A 15,130-nucleotide genomic window follows, 5' to 3' on the forward strand; every position below is an offset into this window, starting at 1 on the left:
GCAACCCCTTGGGTCCCTGCAGCGTTGCTGCCTGCTGATGTTTGCACTGCTGTGGAACAGCACTGCCCCAGGAAGTCACATGGTGTCACAGCATTGCCCACGAGTGACCTACAGGTGGCTTTGCTTGAAAGTCCCCTTGCCCGGGGGCTTTGGCACAGGCACAGGACTGTCTCTCCAGCTGAGGAGCCCGGGATGGACAGCAGGGCCTCATGGCGAGATGCCCAGTGCACAGCAGGCTCTGCCACCTTCCCAAGTGAGCTCCCCGAGCCCCCCTCGGCAGTGCTGTGTGTAGATAAGCGGACCGGGACCAGCAGCGGCTTCGCAGCCTTGTAGGGGTGACACTGCTTTAAAGGGCTCCTGAGCTGCAGGGGGAAAAAAAAAATCTTTAAAGAGCATCAGCTTTTATGGTCTGCAATTTCAGCTGGCTTGATGGTCCAAATCATCTTCCCTTTTTCATGTTTTCACAAAGCGAGAGGCACATAAAGGATAGAAATGGCTGGATTATGCAATTTAGCTGCCTTCAAAGCTTTACAATCAGTTTCGGAATCATTTGGTAGCAGTTCAGAAACACATTGTAGATTAGCTTTCCCAAAGCTGCGAGCGTGGCATGTCCCAGCTGGGGTGTGTTGCACGCGAGAGATATTAAGGCAGGATTTCTCCTATCCTGGGCTATCCCCAAGAGCCTAGAGAGCAAGGTCTCCCAGCGCTGTGGCTTGTTCTGTCCCAGCCCAGAGCACCAAGCAGCCATCCCAGGGGCATGATCTCCCTGGCACTTCGTGTCCCCAGGCGGAGGTGCAGAGAGGTTGGTGCTCAAGGGTTCTGGAGAAGAGGGGCCTGGCAGCCACATCCCAGTCCAGCCCTCTCAGTGGCAGCGATGCCATCTGGAGCTTGCAAGCGGGGCTGGGAGCCGAGCAGAGCTCTTGAGCTGAGGAGAGGTGCCTGGCTGCTCTTGGGCACAGGGCATCAAAGGGGAGGGCAGGAGCCACTCAGCAAAGCTGCAATAAATGGTTGTTCAGGACATTACTGTGCTCCTTAAGTTAATGAGAAGCCCGCACTGACAGAAGAAAACATCTCTTATCTGCTTTAGTGCTACAGTGCATCAGCTTCAGCATAAAATTTACAGAGCTTGAAAATGGGGCATAAACATTATGGGTAAATTTGGCAGGAAATGTGACTGACTCTTATCTGGTCATGAATAAATAATTTTCAATTACCAGTCCAGGCGCTGCTATTATCCTGCACAGGGAACTCCTCTGAAGTTTGTTTTGTGCTTGGGCACACATGGCCATGTAGCATGTGGGTGGCGGGACGGGGACTGCTCTCACCAAGGTGCGGGCCCAGGCATGGGGACACGCTGTGCTCCTCCACTGCAAGATCCCCTGCACACCCCACCGAGGGCAGCACGGCAAGTGGCTGTCCCCAGCGTTTGCAGGATGCCATTCTGCCCTTGCCCCCTTCAGAGAGGGGTCACGTCATCCCCAAGCCAGGCGAGACAAACTCGGGTGGCCAGAGATGCAGCTGCCACCCGCTTATGAGGATAGGATCGGTTTTGCTGTGAAACAAGGTTTGTGACCTCCAAGTTGTTCACTCTGCGGCTAGTCAGCGTAAAATAACGGGCTGCTCTGTGCCAGGCAAGGAAGTGAAATCTTCTGAGATTTGTGCGGGGCCTGCCACAGTAGGAGCACAGATCCAAGGCAGCACAGCAGCCTGAAGGGCAGGGGACCCTGGACAAGGGGCACAGGCATGGAGATCCCCATCAGGCAGCCTTGCTCCAGGCACCTCTGCCAGGGCAGGGCTTCCTGAGAGAAGAACCCCCAAAAAGCAGGGAGATGCATCCCTCTGACCCAAGGTTGCCGCACTCCAGCCAGCAGCCAGAGTACAGGATGAGGGCTCAGCTCTCACAAGCCCCACCCTGCTTAAAGTGCCTTCAATTAAAAGGCAGAACTTCATTGATTTCTAATTAAGCCTGTTGTTTCCCTTCCCACACATTCCCCTGTAAACACGCTCGGCTAATAATTAAGTTTACTATTCCTTGACAAGCACAGATGATCCTCCATTCACTCCTCTCTCCTAGGGCGGGACAACGTTTTCGATGCAGTGCACATGGGTGGGAAAGAAGTCCTCCCTCCTGTCAGCCAGACACCCTGGCTCGGGGGGGCGGGGGAGCCAGGTGCCAGAAGAAATAGGGATGCTTAGGGTGCCAAATTGAATAGGGAGCTGGGGACTGGAGTGAAAAAAATTGGAGGAGTAGTTTACAAATGCTGAACTGTGAATAGGAGGAGGAGGAGGACATCAGCAGGTGAGCAGGCAGGATGCACAGGGAGATGAAGGGGGCAGAGGGCTGGGGCCCTGGAGATGCGTTAGGGCTCTCTGCCAAAGGGGCTGCAGCAGGAGCCGTGACTGGTAGCTCAAAGTGCTGTGGTTGCGGAGTTGGGAGTGGGAGATAAAGGATACTGCAGGGCAGGGGATCTCTAGGGAGCAGCGGTGTTTTTGTGATGGGACAGTGCTGCCTGCAGGAAGGGGCTGAAGGGATGATTTGGCTATGGTCTGTGTCTTCTCGCAGAGGGAGAACAAGTTGTGTCTGTCTGTGTCAGAGCTGGCATCTGTGCCTTGCTGCGGAGCAGTTTTTGAAACATCTGGGAGATGTGGATTTCCAGGGATCCAATGCACTCCAGCCTGCGGCAGTGCAGAAAGGGTGGCAGGATCAGCCATGTGGACATGGCTTCCAGGCTGGAGCCCTGGCATGGGCTGTGTCCCATCTTTCACTAGGGTGGTGTGCTGTCTGGGGCCCATGGTGGCAGGGGTATTGCGGGGACTAGGGATGCTCTAGGGGGAAAGGAGTGCCTGTTGTGTACTTCACCATAATGAGCCTAGAACTATGTTCAGTGATGTGGGTTGAGGACCTTGGGCTGGAATAGCAGGGAGTTGGTGGAGATACAGGCTGTGTCTCCCTTGAGCCTTCGAGCAAAGCCTTCCCCAGAGAAAGCACCATTTCCACTGCCCTGCTTCACCAGCTCTCCTCCCACCAACCCACAGCTGCTGACCTCTCCATCCAGGCATAGCTCAGGTAGGGGGATGCCACAGGCGCAGCCCCAAAGACCCGCATCTTCCCAAACAGGAGGTAGAGGGAGTAGGGCAGGCACAAGTCACTTAGCAATTGCTGCACATTGTCTTCATACCTTGTGTTACTCTTGCTCCTGTGTCTGGTGGCCTAGCCCCCTTTGCTGCTTCCCACCAGTGGCTCCAGAAAAAAAATAAATAAATTAAAAAAAAGAAATTCCCCTCTTTGAATGTGAATCTTGTGGAAAGGAGCCCAGGATGTGCTGCCTGTCTGCTGGCGACTGGGACACTCAGAGAGAAGGAAATCTGGGTGTTTGGGACCCCCGACACAGTGACTCTCTTTGTGTCTTTACTTTTCAGAGGACAGAGCCCTTTTCCTCACCCCGAATGCTTCAGCCAGCAGCCAAGCACTGACCCTTTCTCCTCTCCTCCCTACAGGTAAAGTGTGACCAGTACTGGCCGAGCCGGGGTACGGAAACCTACGGGATGATCCAGGTGACCCTGCTGGACACAGTTGAGCTGGCAACCTACACCGTCCGCACCTTTGCATTGTACAAGGTATGGCACTGGCCGGGCTGTTCTGCTCCAGGAAGTGCACAGCCGGTGCTATGGGGCACTTCCGCGCTGCCCGGTGCTGCACGGCCCACAAGCGGAGGCCACCAACTTTTTGGCTTTGGCTTGGCCAAGCGTGTGGCTAGTCCATGCTTGTCTGCAGTGGGAGATCAGCTGCAGATTGTGCATCTGGCCAGGACACCTGATGCTCTCCTGTATGCATTCAGACCCTGTGATGAGCCCCAGAGCGGGGGCCGTACTTGCCTCTGGCGAGCGTACATGTAACAGCTGTCCTCCCATTAGAGGGACAGCATGGGAAGCAGTGAATTTTTAGCACTCCTGTCACTAATAATGCAAATATAGGAGCCTTGCTGTTGTGTGTCCATGCCCTTCTCTCCTGCCTGCTGCGTTCCTCGTTAGTGTTTGGAAATCCCCGGGGGCAGCGCTAGCAGCAGTGTGTCACGGCAATGCAAACAGGCTTTGCAGCAGGCTGCCTCTGTGCGTGACTGAGTCCGAGCCATGCTCGCTGAGAGCACAGCCGTGTTTGATGGGGACACGCTCACACCCCAGGAAGGCTCCTCAGCCCCAGCAGTCACCCAGCCAGTCCTACTGCATTGCTGCATGAATCACTCAGCCACTGCCACTGCAGGGCAGCCTCTGCAGACACAGGGTTGATCAGCCATCCCACAGAGCCCCGTGATGCGGAGCAGCAGGGCGGGAACGGGCTGCTGTGACCCTTCCATGCCTGGTGCCTGTTTTTCCCTGAACATGCAGTGAGCACGCGGGTAGTGACCCCATGCTGTGCAGAAAGGAGTCTTTCACCTTTCCATCAGTCTGCTTTACTCCCACAGAGCTGCTCTGCTCTCTGTATCAGCTTGTTTTCCACAAAGCATCCATGTGTACAGAAGCCTTGCAAGAAGCCTGTATTTCGCCTCTAAATTTGCAGTGACAAAAGCCCAATACATGCATGATGGCACACAGCATTACATTACATGCCTGTTGTTACCCAGTATGCTGGGTACCTTGTTACCCCACCAGTGGGTTCCTGTCCTAGGATGAGACTGTTCTCACACAAAACAACTCCTCTTTGTCTTCAACAGAACGGTTCCAGTGAGAAGCGAGAGCTGCGACAGTTCCAGTTCATGGCTTGGCCTGATCACGGGGTACCAGAATACCCCACCCCGATCCTAGCTTTCCTGCGACGGGTCAAGGCCTGTAACCCACCGGATGCTGGGCCAATGGTTGTCCATTGCAGGTAGGATTGTGTGTTTGTGAAGCTGCACTTGGGCACGTGCCTCCTGGATGCAGGAGCTTTGACTTGTCCAGCTAAAAGTGGGGTCTCCTGTTCCTGCGGGGAAGGTTTTGTGGTACCATAACCACCAGCAGTGGTAATGCAGTGGTGATATTTGCATTACTACTGCTCTGTCAGATCAAACAGTGCTGCTGTATGGAGAGCCTCAGAAAACACTTTTTCATGCAAAACTGCAAGTACCATTTAAAAATGACGTGATCTGTGCCCAGCATAAGTAGGTGGTACCTTTCAGAGGCACATCGTTGACAGTCAGCACAGCGATCTCTACAAACATTCATATGCAGTATTTACAGCAGAACTCTGGTAGGGTAAAAAGGCAGCTCTTTAAGCAAAATATTAGTCTACTAAGGCTCAGCATCTTATCCAGGCAAGATTTATTTATACCAGCCAAGTGGGGACTATTACTGAACAAACCACTCCATCATTGCTGTTCCAGCATACGCCTTACCAGCAGTGTTTAATGCTCTTCTTTCATGCTCTGTTTCAGATGGGAGTGGGGTATAATTAACACACAAACAAGCTGTATTAAAGCCCTGTTAAGGATCTGACTTGCACCATAAATGAGGAAATGTCTAGCTCCGTATCTCTGCCGGTGTTTACATGGCATGACAGCATGTCTGTTGTTTTCAGGGTGCTCTCAGGGTGAGCAGTTTGAGGATTCCTACTGTCCTTCCAACGGACATGGAGAGGCATCTGGTGCTTGAGCAAAGGGCTTAGTACAGAAATGCATCACCTCACGTTTCTGCTTTCCCCCCTAGGGCTGGCTGTCCTCGTTCTACAGATTAGGAAACAGTGACCCAGGTTAGGGGACAAGCAGGCTTGAAATTGTGGGCTTCACTGGTGCTGGGGCCCAGCCTGGACTTCAGGTCTTCTGACTTCACGTACACGTACACTGTCACTCTCCTTCCCTTGTGGAGATGCTGCCAGCCACCACTGGGACCAGCAGAGTGACACCGCATCCTTTCCGCTCCATCGGTGAAAGAGGGATAGCAGAAGGGCTGGGTAGCCTCCCACATTCTCCAGTGCCTCTCTCCCTTACTCTCTCCCTCACTTCTCCTGTCACCTCTTGTTTGGGCACCGCTCGTTAGCCCTCAGTGTGGAGAGCAGCCTTTACTCCCCTTCTGTGCACTCTAGGTCTGAGTGCTCTCTTAAGCAAGAGCAGAGCTTGTGTGGTGTCTGTAGGAGACAGTGTCATCTCAGGCCACGTGCTTTGTTCCCACAGTGCTGGTGTGGGACGAACTGGTTGCTTCATTGTCATTGACGCCATGCTGGAGCGGATGAAGCATGAGAAGACCGTCGACATCTATGGCCACGTGACATGCATGCGCTCTCAGCGCAACTACATGGTGCAGACAGAGGACCAGTACATCTTCATCCATGAGGCCTTGCTGGAGGCAGCCACGTGCGGCAATACCGAGGTGCCTGCACGCAACCTCTTTGCTCACATCCAGAAGTTGACCCAGGTGCCACCAGGCGAGAGCGTTACTGCAATGGAGCTGGAATTCAAGGTAGGTGGCAGAGCCCCAGCACTCCCCTTCCCTGGCGCCCACAGAGCTCCACCAAGCTGCTCATCCAGGGGCTGGGAGAGGAGAGCCATGGATCATTACAGACAGTTATTCTTTTGTGTGTTTCTAAACCAGGTAGGCAGTGATTTAAAATACATTTGAATTGTAAAGCTTGCGTCAGCCATGGTCCCCCCTGGATTGGCAGCTTCTGGGGAGGATATCAAAGGCAGATGGATGCACGGTTCTCAGCAGCACGTTCTGCTCTAGGTTCACTGTGCGGCAGGAGCTGCATCTGAAATCAGATGGAGATCGTGTTAGTGATAATTGATGTTACTATGAACAACTTGTCTGGAAACAGCTCCAATTTAAATATGTGAGACGTTTGTAGTCTCATTTCTTCAATGCTGAGCTCTGGTATCTTTTAACCACCTCGACACCCAGCCTCATTGTGTAGAACTGGTGAAGGCAATGTTTTAAGGCACTCTGTTTTTAGGAAGCCAAGCCCACATTTTGCTGTTCTATATCCGTGAATGCCAACTGCAGATATTTATTACGGCCTTGGAGATGGAAGTGAGCTCTGGTAAGCGCCCATATTCTCAGATGAGGTGCATTAGTCCAGTGAACTCATGCAGGGAAATAAAGCTCTTGCAGGGAGGCAGCAAACCATGCAGGCTGTGAAATGAACTGCAGCAATACAGCTTCACCCTGGGGATTCCCTCCAAGTGACAAAGGAACAGGAGAGGCAAAATATTGACTTTATGCGTAAACTGGGAATAGCTGAGCAGCTCTGTCCTGCGGTTACCAGAGCTGCTGGTGTCCTGGGCTCAGGACAGTAGAATATGCTGCATTAGTATTTCATGGTGACACCTGCCCTGAGAAAACCCTCAAGAGAGCCACAGAATTAGGCTCAACTCTAGCAACTCTGTTGTAAAAAGACAAAAATTTGCTGCTTCTCCAAGGATCTATTTAGAACAGTAATAAAATTTGCCCCTCTCCGTGCCCTGGCAGCATCCGCTGTGTGGGAAACCCTGGGGAGCAGGATATGGGAGGGCCTCACATGGCTGCATCACTCCTCAATGAAGAGCCCTGTCCTTCTGCAGGGAGCCTCTGCCAAGGACCAGGTGCCACACACAGAGAGAAGGGTGGCTCTGGAGATGCTGGAGAGAGTCTTTTGGGGAAGGAGGAAAAAAAAATAAATAAAAGAAAAAGGAAAAAAAAAGAAAGAGGAACTTCTATTTTAGTGTCTCTGCCAAGAGATCTAAGTAACACATTTACCATGACTCCAGTTTACAAGGCTCAAAGAGAACCATAAAATGTCTCACAGTAACCTAAAATAGATCTTCTTTACCTAAAACTGTCACAATTCTCACATTTTTCTTGGGTTCGACTGGGGTGAGAAGTAAATAGCAAGACATTGTTGGAAGATGGAAAGCTTTCCTTCCCTGACACCACCAGGCATGTGTCCTTGGTTCAGCAAGGTGCACAGCTCTGTGGGTCAGACAGCTGCTGCGGGTCTCCACTACGCTTCATGGCTTTGGGGCTATGCCAGTGGGTCAGTGCAGGTGGTTTTCCCTGCTGTCACCTACAGCCCTGCACCAAAAGCCAGCAGCGAGACAGGGCAGCTGGTAGGTCCCGATTTTGGCCCCAGACTGCTGCATGCCCAGTGGAGGTCTGACATGTCTCCTCCTCTTCCAGCTGCTGGCCAACTCTAAAGCACATACCTCACGTTTCATCAGTGCCAATCTCCCATGCAACAAATTCAAGAACCGCCTCGTGAATATCATGCCCTACGAGCTCACGAGAGTCTGTCTGCAGCCCATCCGGGGTGTCGAGGGCTCCGATTACATCAATGCCAGCTTCATAGATGGATACAGGTAAGGGCCGCCTCAGATGCCTGGGCAAGCCTATCCCGCCTGCTTGGGAACATGGGCAGAGCTGTCTTCTCTTTCCAAAGGACTGGTCCTGGCTGCCTAGAGGTTGGCTGGGGATCACTTTGTTGCATTTTATTTATTTCCATCTTCTCAGACGCTCCAGTGTGTATAGTTACAATATGCGAAGACTGCTAGCGAGTGAGTGCTGCCAGGCTGCCTTGTATTGCTCTAGACAGATGCCCACATGGCTGGGGTGGGAGGCTGTGCTGGCTGTGGAGGCTGTTTGTAGGATCTTCTGGTAGGCATCCCTTGGCATATCTGCAGCAAACCTGCCCCCCACCACTAGCTATAGCAACCAGAGGTAGAAGTGCACTAGCGTTGTGTGGCTGATCCAGGTAGCAGCCGAAGAGTAATCGTCCCATGTCTTTATTTTGGGAGGAGTCTGTGGATCCTCAGGCAGGGCTGATGCTGGACACTGGGGAGCCTGTCACTGGGTTCTCCTCCCCAGGATAACTCCTAGAAAGCACAAATTAAGATCTAGTGGGGCAGTAACACTTAGGAGTATGTAACTGATGGCATCGCATTCTCAGATGCTAACTGCCAGGAGAGGAGAAAGCAGGGTGTCCACATGAGACGCAGGAGAAAGCCCAGTGTCCACACTGCCTTCCCAGCCCATGCCCAGACAGTAATCCAGACCAAATCCCAACAACGCACATACAAGGCTCATTCTGGTCATCTCGCTATGCGCCATGGCAGTAGGGTCACCCAGTGCAGGAGTGGGAGCTACAATGATAGATGTGGCACAGTCCCCCTCTAGCTTGGCTCTGCCCAAATGCTTCTTACCCGCTGGTGGCCTCCCAGGAGCAACAGGCACGGCCAGGGGGAACAGATTTGGTGCAGCCAGGCCAGCAGCTTTGTCCCTGCTCCATCAGTTGAGCCCAGGAAGGGTTCCCAGGGGGAAGGGTTACATGGAGGCAAGAGTGGGCAGGGAGCAGAAGGGAAGCAACCCTGGGAGCATCCCAACACAGCAAAACAGCAGCAAGCCAGGCTCCCTCAGGGTGGGACAGAGTAGTGGAGAAGGATGAAGGGGCTGGAGAAAAGCTGTCACAGAGCAGCCTCCGCTGCCTCCTGCCTGTGTGGTCCCAAGCCATCCAGCACCACGTCATTAACGTGGCCACCTGCCTGCACGCTCACCCCGGCAGCCCGATCTCTGACAGGCAGGCTGCAACCACTGTGTCCTAGCTCCGGAGCTGATTAAGAGTGATGCTGGTTTTGCCTCTTGGTGATGCTACAGCAGAGGGCTGCCAGCACGGCAGGTGGTACCATTTCATGTGCTACCTACCCCATCCCTGAAGAGTGCTGTTATCTCTTCACATCGTTTCTTTTGAACCGAGCAATCTTCTCGGTATTATCTAAAGAGATCAGCTGGCCCAAGGTCCTGCAGACATCACTGATGCTGCATCTCTATTAGCTCTTTTGTTTCGTTCTGCACCTCCACTCCCTGCCTTTTATGATGTCTTATAAATCCACCTTGAAGCAGCTCCTGTCTTCATCCTGCGCGTTACAGCTGTCCTGCAACACGTTCATTAATTTTTAGCACCGACGGAGAGATGAAACGATGCTGGACGGGAGGATGCCGCCCCGCAGTGGCGAAGCAGGCGTCACCGGCATGGCCGGCTGGATGCTCGGCCAGCCGAAGAACCAGCATGCCAGAGCTGGCCCTTCTGAGTCCAAAGCACCAGGGGTGCTTTCTTGAGGGTGGGGGCCAGGCTGGGGCAGGTCAAGCTCTGCTTTCACATGGGACATTTTGAGAGATGCTGTGGTTCACAGTGGAACTGAGGACAAATTTGGAAGCTTCAGAAAATCTGACAAAATGATATTTGTGTTTTCCACACTGCCGTAGTTATTAGCTGACGTGCGTGATCCAGGCGACCTGATTCAGTTGGTCTATGTCTGCCCGTGCAATGGGAGGGATGGTGGGCACTGCAGAGAGTAAGAGTGCAGGAACCCGGGGGTGCTGCTGGGATCGTCCCCAGGCAGAGCCTCTCCGTCCAGCCCAGATGGGTGTTGGCAGGCTGCTCACGTGGGCCTGGGTGCCGAGAAGGCTCTCAGTGCAGCAGCGCTGGAGACAAACAGCAGGAAGAGGCTGGGCTGGGTACACTTGTCACCTCAGCAAGGACTGGCAGTGTTTCTGGATCTTGCACCCAGTGGCGCCCAGTGCGACCATGAGGAGCACTTAAAAGACACGAGCTGGGCAGGCTAATCCCTCCCTCAAAGTCCGTGGCAAGTCCTAGACACCCATCTCCTGCAGCTGCATTGTCAGCCCTGCTCCCAGTTGCACAGACCCCCTGCCTCCAGCTCTCCCAGCCCACCAGTCCCTGGGAGCAGCTGCTGCCCACCTCCTAGGCACTGGTCTGAGCACCGTCTTGTTTGTCGCAGGCAGCAGAAGGCCTACATCGCCACGCAGGGACCACTGGCTGAGACCACGGAGGATTTCTGGCGGATGCTCTGGGAGCACAACTCCACCATCGTGGTGATGTTGACAAAGCTGCGTGAGATGGGCCGGGTACGAATCCTGCTGGGGGGAGAAGGGGGCCGTGTGGCTGCTCTCCATGGGCGCGACCTCTCAGCTCGCCCCAGTCTGTCCCCAGCACCAGCCGCTCTGGACCAGCTGGCATGTCCTGTGGCTGACCCCGTGACCCCGTATGCTCCCAGGGAGCAGGAGGGGAGGAGTGGCAGCTTGTCAGTGCTAATGTCTCGCCATGTTCCTCATCCACAGGAGAAGTGCCATCAGTACTGGCCCGCGGAGCGCTCTGCCCGGTACCAGTACTTCGTGGTGGACCCCATGGCAGAGTACAACATGCCGCAGTACATCCTCCGGGAGTTCAAGGTGACGGATGCCAGGGTGAGTGCAACTGGTGGCTCCCCAGCTCCCCTGCCTCCTGCACCTCTGCCCCACCTCTGCCCTGCCCCAGCCACCAAAGGGAGTATGCAGTGGCTCCTGGAGAGATGGGAAAACAAGGTGCTGCATTGCACTGCAGGCAGAAGGGGCTGCTGCCCCTCACCTGCTGCTCCTCTCGCCTCACGTTCCCTCCTTGCCAACTGTGTCAGACCTGAGGAGCAGCTCACTTGTCGCCATCAGCACCAGAGCCTGCCTTGCCTGTGCTGCACATGTGGGCGAGCATTTGACATGGACTCCCCTGCACCTGGAGTACGTGTGCAGCATCTGACGGGGCGCAGGACCCATGTGTGACAGCAGGCATGCTCCTGGGGTGGAGCTGGGCCCCAAACAGGACCAGGGCACCGACCTAACAGACCCTGCTGGGGCCCAAAGCCCTGCCCAGCTCAGCCACCCTGGGGTGAACACGGGAGAGCAGAGGCAGGCCCCAAACACTCAGCAAAAGATCTGCTTGGGCTCCTCCATGGCCTGTGCACCTTCTTGCCTGGCCTAGGCCAAGGGGTCTGAGCAGGTCAGCAGCACCAGTGCTGAGGGGAGCGAGATCAGCCCCTCTTGCTGTCTCCTCACCCACAGTTCACATCTAACACCCCTGTCCCTGCAGGACGGCCAGTCACGGACCATCCGCCAGTTCCAGTTCACAGACTGGCCTGAGCAGGGAGTGCCAAAGACGGGAGAGGGCTTCATCGACTTCATCGGGCAGGTGCACAAGACCAAGGAGCAGTTTGGGCAGGACGGGCCCATCACGGTGCACTGCAGGTGAGTGGGGACAAGTCAATGCCCACCTCTGTCTTCATCAGAGAGCTCTCAGAGACGTTCCCTAGCTCGCTCACCCTGGCAGCTGCCAGCTCCCCTGCATTTGGTGCCCCTCCTGCATACCACTGGCAAGAGGTAGGCAGAGGCCGAGGAGGTGGCAACATCCATGGGTGCTGCTGGCAGCCTTTCTGCCAGGTGACTGGATTAACCCCATCCCCTGATGGTACTGATTGGTAGCTCTTTGGAAGAGTCCTTGGGCAGGGCAGGGCACCACGGCAGCTTGGCCCCGAGGCAAGGCAGAATCGGTGGGCCCCATGGGGCTGAGAGGGCACCTCTGGCTGGCAGTGTCCCTGTGGTCTCTCCTGGCTCCGCTGATTATGTCCCCATGCTCCATGAGATGCACTGCTCCTAGGAGCTCTGCAGAGCCTCGCTGGGACTGGCGGGTCTCTAATGGCACCTCTTGCTCCCTCTGCGCAGCGCTGGGGTCGGACGCACAGGCGTGTTCATCACGCTCAGTATTGTTCTGGAGAGGATGCGCTACGAGGGCGTGGTGGACATGTTCCAGACGGTGAAGACCTTGCGGACGCAGAGGCCAGCCATGGTGCAGACAGAGGTGAGTGTCCCCTCCTCCCCGGGGCAGTGGGAGATCTGTGGGAGAAGGGAGGGGAGCTGGCGCCTCTGGATGTTGAACCCTGCTGCCCAGTGTCCTTGCATCCCTGCTTCTCACGCTTTACCCCGTGCTGCCTTGCAGGACCAGTACCAGCTGTGCTACAGAGCGGCACTGGAGTATCTCGGCAGCTTCGACCACTATGCAACGTAACTAGTGCTTTCCTCCAGTCGCGGTGGGGATGTCTAGGAGTGGAGACGGGTCCCTCTGAGCCAGAGCCGCCCATTCCTCAGTCCTTCTGTACAGACGGAGGTGCTGCCCAGGCAGCAGACCTCCACGCCAACCAGTTCTGACCACGGCATTTAGGAACTTCGCCCCAGCGCCAAACGAGGGAATCTGACTCCAAAAGCATTTCCAGTCTCTGGCTGAATTTCTGCTCATGTGCATCTCTCGCCCTCTCTCACGCGACTGCATTTCACAGCGAGGCTTTAGGTGGGTGGAATGGGATCTTTTTTTTAAACATGTAAAATAGTTACTAGTGGTTTTTATAATCTCCTCTCTTTATTTTTTATTTTTTGCAAGTCTTAATGTTTTGACCAGGCAGAACTGGACCCGCCAAACCTTTGGGAGTTGGGTTTGTTTTTTTTTCCTTTTTAATTTCCTTTTGCTTTTACATTTTTTACTGCCCTGTGTTTATTTCAGCCCGGTCACTGCTGGTTCTGCCCATTTTAGTGCAGCTTCCTTGGTAATTTGCAGCAGCTGGCTTGCGGTTCATGCCCAGCTCCATTCCCCATAGGCTGCTTTTTAATCCTCTGTAGAATATGAAATTTCATGGAACTGGACCTAAGCTACCAATTATTTTTTTAGCTTTTCCCTCCCCCCCATTATTTCCTGAGTAGGTTTGGGTTTGCGAGGGCATGTGGGGTTGCCGGAGAAGCGGTCCCCTTTGTCAGCTGGAAACTGTTCAGTCCTGTTACGATGCGTGTTAAACCAAACCAGTGACCGTGTGTATTGGCAGATCCCGATATGACATGAGTTGTCGTCGCCTTGTTTGTGAGAGACCCGAAATCTCAGGCTCCATGCTTTGGAGCCTCTTTTTGTCTGTCTCGCTGGGAAGGGGGCAGGAGGAGAAGCGAGTGGGTCCCACACTTCCCCAGGGAGGGGATGGAAAGAGCGAGACACAGCCCTTTTTGTTCATCCCGCGGTTCTGTGCGTGCAAGCGCCATTCTGTCACCTCTCACCAGTGGAGTGCATCAGAGCATTTACAAAGGCAAGGAGCACAAGCCCAGCAGGCCACAGAGCGGAGCAGGGCCAGCTCTTTTTGGAAAGCAGGGTACTGCAGGGAAGGGGAGGGGAGTACACATGGCTTCAGAGGTTGGGTGTATCTATAATTTCTGCTATCCTGCAAATGTTAAAAGTCACTAGAATATTCTACTTTCCGCTACTTCAGGACGTTCTAATGAACCAATGTGGCAAGACTACTGGACTTAATTTAATGGTACTATATATTAATACTCCTTATTATATCACGCTTGCACTAAAGACAGGGAGTGAGCAGCCCTCTTTCGAGTGCATTGAGTTATGAATAAAGGTGGTGGAAGGGTATCTAATTGTATTATCACATGTATTCCGAATGTTAAGAATCCAAGCTACGTTGAAATCAGCAATCCAGGGTTGGTAATGTTGGAGGACACATTCATTTTTACCTTGTGGATGCATAGTGCTGTAGGGGTCACTGTTGTATACAGTCTGTTTTCTATTTGTTAATAAAAAAAAAAATCTACAGCATCATTGCATAATTCTTGATGTTAATAAATTTGAATAATCGGGTTTCATACAAGCTGGCTTTGCTGTCTGTTTCTTCAGCAATAAGCAGAGGCCATAGAGTCCCTTGAAGATGGGCATGCTCCCAGCCTGTTGCCAGAAAAGTCTTTTCCCATGGGCACATCCCAGCCACGAGTGCCCCACGCTTCCCGCAGGGACCGTGTCCCGGCAGGGAGTTTGGAGACCCTCTGTGGCAATACGCTTTGCGCAGGCATGTGCTCACCTCCTGCCCACCCGCAGCCATACACTGGTGCACCAGGAGTCCTCAGTCCTTGGCAATCTCCAGGAATAGCTCCTGCCAAGCCTGTCTTTGCAGCCGTGGCCCTTTTCTGGGTCCCCTCCACTCACTTCCCAAGGATGGATCACTCCCAGCAGGAGGAAGCGAGTAGCCACTTTCTGCTCAGGCCACGCTCCGCACAAGCTGGCTGAGACATTGCCAGCCTCCTTGGGATGCTGCAGTAACGCTGTTCTGCAGCACTGAGCGCAGTTCTGTATGCAAAGTTATTGCTCAGAAGTAAAACCATCGCCCGGCCCCTAGCTGCAGAGCAGCACCCGAGTATGTTCAGGTGTGAAACCCCTGCCAAGGCACACGGCTGTGCCTGCTCCGCGTGGGCTGGCCAGCTCCAGCCCTGCCTACATGTGAACTGCAAACCCCCGGGTCAGTGCCGGCTCCTAGCGAGAACAGCA

The 15,130-nt window shown here is 54.0% G+C and overlaps 1 protein-coding gene across 8 annotated transcripts in view; it reads left to right on the forward strand.

Moving 5' to 3' along the window:
* PTPRF (protein tyrosine phosphatase receptor type F) overlaps nucleotides 1-14,459 on the forward strand; it is a 386,594-nt gene extending 372,135 nt beyond the window's left edge. For all 8 annotated transcript variants that reach the window (XM_086752931.1, XM_086752935.1, XM_086752933.1 and 5 more), the window contains 9 exons: nucleotides 3,499-3,618; nucleotides 4,713-4,867; nucleotides 6,147-6,432; nucleotides 8,125-8,303; nucleotides 10,740-10,866; nucleotides 11,080-11,205; nucleotides 11,861-12,015; nucleotides 12,490-12,625; nucleotides 12,764-14,459. In XM_086752931.1, the coding sequence (XP_086609057.1) occupies nucleotides 3,499-3,618; nucleotides 4,713-4,867; nucleotides 6,147-6,432; nucleotides 8,125-8,303; nucleotides 10,740-10,866; nucleotides 11,080-11,205; nucleotides 11,861-12,015; nucleotides 12,490-12,625; nucleotides 12,764-12,832 (1,353 nt within the window). In that variant the 3' untranslated portion in view covers nucleotides 12,833-14,459. The remainder of the gene's footprint in view (nucleotides 1-3,498; nucleotides 3,619-4,712; nucleotides 4,868-6,146; nucleotides 6,433-8,124; nucleotides 8,304-10,739; nucleotides 10,867-11,079; nucleotides 11,206-11,860; nucleotides 12,016-12,489; nucleotides 12,626-12,763) is intronic.
* The last annotated feature ends 671 nt before the right edge of the window (nucleotides 14,460-15,130 follow it).

The sequence above is a fragment of the Chlamydotis macqueenii genome, chromosome 8, assembly GCF_036417535.1.
Source record: "Chlamydotis macqueenii isolate bChlMac1 chromosome 8, bChlMac1.mat, whole genome shotgun sequence".
Classification (NCBI taxonomy): domain Eukaryota; kingdom Metazoa; phylum Chordata; class Aves; order Otidiformes; family Otididae; genus Chlamydotis; species Chlamydotis macqueenii.